Here is a 4,319-nt window from a genome sequence, read left to right as displayed (position 1 = left end):
TGGGCAGGGACACCTTTCACTAGACCAGGGTGCTCCAAGCCCCATCCAACCTGGCCTTCAATACTTCCCAGGGAGGATGGGGCAGCCACAGCTTCTCTGGGAATTCCATTCCAGTCCCTCACCACCCTCACAGGGAAGAATTTCTTCCTAGTATGTAAGAATTCCTTCCAGTATCCAAGAATCCTAATACCTAAATCGATCATCCCATTTATCAAATGCAGATTTGGAAGCTGGCATTGCACTGCTCCAAGCTGGAGCAGGGATGTTGGTTCTTTCAGTGGTGCTCTGCAGCCCAAAAGTCTCCATCACCTACACCCAGATGTTTAAGGGAATCCTGGGAGCTGCTCTTGGAGCTCTCTGACATCAGTTCTGCTGCCTGGGTGCTGGTGGGTGGTTTGGGTGCTGTGTGAGAGGACTTTAATGCTTTAATAAAGCATTAGGACAAAGAACATCAGCTTTTCTCTTGCTGTGTTAAGGAGGACGTCGAATTTTGCCCGATGTTCCAACAGCATAGGTGGTTTCAGCTATTTGAGACATGGCCTTGCCTTATAAAAATGCATCTTACCTTGTTTGTGCATTGTGCAGCCTGTGGAAAATGTGACCAGCTTGGGTTTGAAAACGAAATCTAAAACTGGAAAAGTCCTACAGAAAGTAACTGAGGAGCCAAATATATATAAATGAATAGCTGAGAAGAGAACCAGGTCCCATGAAGCTGGTTGCCAAGGGAATAATTCACTCGTCCCTCCCCCAGCCTGCCAAAATAGTTATTGTTTTCCTCTCCTCCTTGCCAGCATACCCACGGCTCCAGAAGAGCCACCTCTCACTCCTGTAGATGCTCCAACTGATACATCCCTAATACCACCTCGGGGCCATTTTCATGAGCAGAGCATAGCTTTGAAGGCACCTTCCCCCTTTCCAGGCCTCCAGAAGAGTTGGTGTGGATGAGAGGTTTGTCCCCTCTTCACATTGATGCTGTCTGGCCTGACAGGTGCCCTGCTCCTGCCCACAAACCTTCCCTTCCCCAAGAAAAGAGAAAATAAGGTCGTTTTTAGGACAGTTGTCTAGTTTTGGATGTAAAATCTGGCAGGAATGGCGATCTTTCCAGCTTCAGGCCAAGTGATGTATGTTCCCTGTCCTCTCAATTTATGACTAATTTCTTTGTTGTTCATTAGCTCCTGGTGTACTAGCAGGCTGCATAAATTTGGGTTGTTCCCCAAATCCCTTGAGCTGTGGTCTTCAGTCTTCTTCTTGACCACCTCCATGCCTTCTGCAGGCTGGTGTTCCTCCAGCTGTGCTCGGAATGCTTGGATAAACTTACTTTATATGGAGCCTGCATTAGCATCTGGGACAGTCTCAGTTATGTGGGACAGTCCCAGTCACCCCCAATAAAACTCAGGTAGTCGGGGCAGTAAAAAGTCTGTTTGTTTAATATGAGTGATCTGTGTGAAATGACTCCCTCATCTTGGCACAAACCATCCACTGGGTGTTCCTCTTTTACAGGTAGCGTCGAGAATACTCCCCAGCCTTAATAAGGATTGATTGTTTACTCCTCACCGTCGTCCCGGTTTGGCATTAATCGGAAAAAAGCTTTGACCGTCACCTTGGGGAGGTGAAGAGGTGAATGAACGTCCCTTTTAAGGTACAGTAGAAGCATTAATGAGGTGTTTTGGGTATGGAGGTGGTACTGGTGTGGCCTTTGGAGGTTCCAGGGTGTAGAGCTTCCTCGTGGATTCACATCCGTCAGCCTTACAGGGTGAAAGCTGCGCTCCATCATTCCTTCGTCTGACCTTAGTGGTCTTCTTAAACTGGGGGGGTGTTGTTTTTTTTTGATGCAAACTTGAACGAGTCCAGCTTTTTTTTGTTTATTTACTTGAAAGAATCTTTCAGTTTTGAAACTTGCAGATTTTGTTGTGAGACGTGTAGAGTTTGGGCATCAATATTTGCGCTGTTTTGAGGGCTTTCCTTCAGGTTTTTTTTCTTCTTGTCTGCACAAACCAGCATTAAACTGAAATACACTGACCTGTGCTCTTCCCTTGGCACAGATGAGCATGGAATTCTGGCATGAATGATTTATTAAGGAGGGGGAAAGAAAAAGCCCAGAGTCTTTTTGAGGAAAGGAAGGTCATGGAGTAAGAAGGAGGGTTATGGAGTAAGAAGGAAGGTTATGGAGTAAGAAGGAAGGTTATGGAGTAAGAAGGAGCATTACTCAGGGCATTGGTGAATTAAACCCCAACATCCATCAGGGAGTTTGTGGGAAGTTTTTCTGGTCAAAGTTCTTCCCGTGGTCTGACTTGAGGAAAAGATTGAGGAATGCTTTTAAAAATCAAAAATAAATACCTTACTGTCAGATTTCTCGTTGGGTATTCCAGAGGACTCCTTCCAACCCAAACGGATTCGGTGCTAGGATGGTGCTGCTGGAGTAGCAAACGGAGATGTGCGTGTGAGACCTGGTGATTTGTATAATCAGGGTCTTTTCTTAAAAGCATTTCTTGTTGCTGTGGCTTCCACAGATTCACCCTGTCTGGAGAAGAAGTTTGTATTTGTGGTTTGATATTTCCTTAATGCCTGTACACAGGGTCCTGCCAACACTGCCCTGCTTCACAAACTCAACCAATTTATGGTTTCATATAAAAATTCTTTGAACTCTTTGCAAACCTGGTGTGGTACCTCTGTGCCAAACTGAAACCAATCCTGACTTTTAAGGATGACTAAATCCTTCCCTTTGAATTTGTGTGATACTTAGGGAAGAGTTTCAGTTCTGTTTGTGGGTGTTTCTCTCTGGACTTCACTGAATTTCGTGTTGTGTTTTGCTGCATGTGTTTTTAAGTCTTTTTTTTTTTGCTCTCTTTTTGATTTGGGGAAAACTCCTGTTGAAGAAAAGAGCTGAATTAATCCCAGTAACTGGGGCTGTCCTGTGCAGAGCCAGGAGCTGGACTTGGATGATCCTTGTGGATCCCTTCCAACTCAGGATATTCCGTGATTTTGTGATTCTGATTCACTGAGAAGTGGCCAACTGTCCTAGAAGAAGAACTTTGTGTTTGGTGCTTTCTTTCTCCATAGCTGGTCCCAGGAAAGGATTAAGTTCAACAAGACTAAAGTCAGAGATGCTCAACGTGAACATTAATAGCCTAAACTCCATTTATTACTCAGTTTTTGCCGGTATAAGAAAAGCCTTTTTAGAGCAGCAAGAGCCTGGACGTGCCTGTCAAGGCTTCTCAGCTCCTTGAGGTTGGAAGGTGGAAATTCAGCGGCCAGCTGGAATCCTCAGTCCCCTGGGAATGGCAGGATGTGCCTGAACCCATGTGAAGAGGAGCAGCCGTGGGCTGATCACCGTGGCCAGTGCTGTGACTGGGCAGGTTAAATGGTCCCCGCAACATTGCTGTGGGTGGGTGGTTTGTCTTGCAGGATGAAGCCAGACGTGGCTTTGTCTCTGTTGGCTGAAGTGAAATAGTCCCACAGCACTTCCCTTCTGCAGCAAAATCCTTCTGGAATAAGGCAGCAAGGTCCACAGCTGAGGTCCTGGGGCTTGTTCAGCTGTCTCAGGTGGATTGGGCTGCTGGGTGAGACTGAGAGGTGAATTCAGAAGATTCCAGGGTGTTTGTGGTACCAGGAGCCTCTTGACTCCCGTGGGCCACTGGAAAGGCATTTGGGGCTGAGTGTTTTCTCCCTCTAAAACAGGGGTTATGAAATAGCCAGTGTGAGCTGGAAGGGCTTGAGCACCCTTTTATGCTTGTGTTTCATTATCCATCACTTCCTGATTGGTGTCACAGGGCCAGAGCATTCAGATTGGGATTATGTGGGAGAAAACCAGTGCATGGAGTCTATACAAAGCTGTCCACTCAGATGGATCGCTGGATTTCTGGGCTTTGTTTGCACGGGTCACATTCACTTGTCACAAGTTGCTGTCCTCTTTTTTGTCAGCCATTTCAGCAGTGTCACACATTTATTCCAGCTCAGACGTGGCACAGGCTGTGTAGCAGTAGTACTGCTACTTGTGGTAGTGCTGGGAGACCAGGGAGCTTGTGTTTGCAGAGGAGACTTCAAAGTTTAGCTCTAAAACCTCCAGTGTATCCTAGAAGACTCCGCTTGTGTAATTGGAAACCTTGGGATGCCGAACACCGTGGTGCTCCCAGGTCTGGTGGCACCTCTGAGTAGAGGTCACAGTGGTCTCAAATCAAAACTGGCTGAATTGAAAACACTGGAGGAGGGGATGGAGGGTGGGAGGTAGGAACAGACCCACTACCAAACACCTGCCATTCTGTCCCAGAGAGTGAGTGGGAATCACAGAATGTTTGGCTTGGAAGGGACCTTTAAAGGTC

The 4,319-nt window shown here is 46.6% G+C and overlaps 1 protein-coding gene across 2 annotated transcripts in view; it reads left to right on the top strand.

The window, feature by feature from the left end:
* Positions 1 to 4,319, top strand: part of PTPRA (protein tyrosine phosphatase, receptor type A) — a 119,417-nt gene that overhangs the window by 25,610 nt on the left and 89,488 nt on the right. For both annotated transcript variants that reach the window (XM_017829011.1, XM_017829012.1), the window contains exon 2: positions 1,501 to 1,639. In XM_017829011.1, the coding sequence (XP_017684500.1) occupies positions 1,622 to 1,639 (18 nt within the window). In that variant the 5' untranslated portion in view covers positions 1,501 to 1,621. The remainder of the gene's footprint in view (positions 1 to 1,500; positions 1,640 to 4,319) is intronic.

This window comes from Lepidothrix coronata, unplaced genomic scaffold (assembly GCF_001604755.1).
Source record: "Lepidothrix coronata isolate B3197 unplaced genomic scaffold, Lepidothrix_coronata-1.0 Scaffold156, whole genome shotgun sequence".
Classification (NCBI taxonomy): domain Eukaryota; kingdom Metazoa; phylum Chordata; class Aves; order Passeriformes; family Pipridae; genus Lepidothrix; species Lepidothrix coronata.
This window is presented reverse-complemented; position numbering and strand designations above follow the sequence as displayed.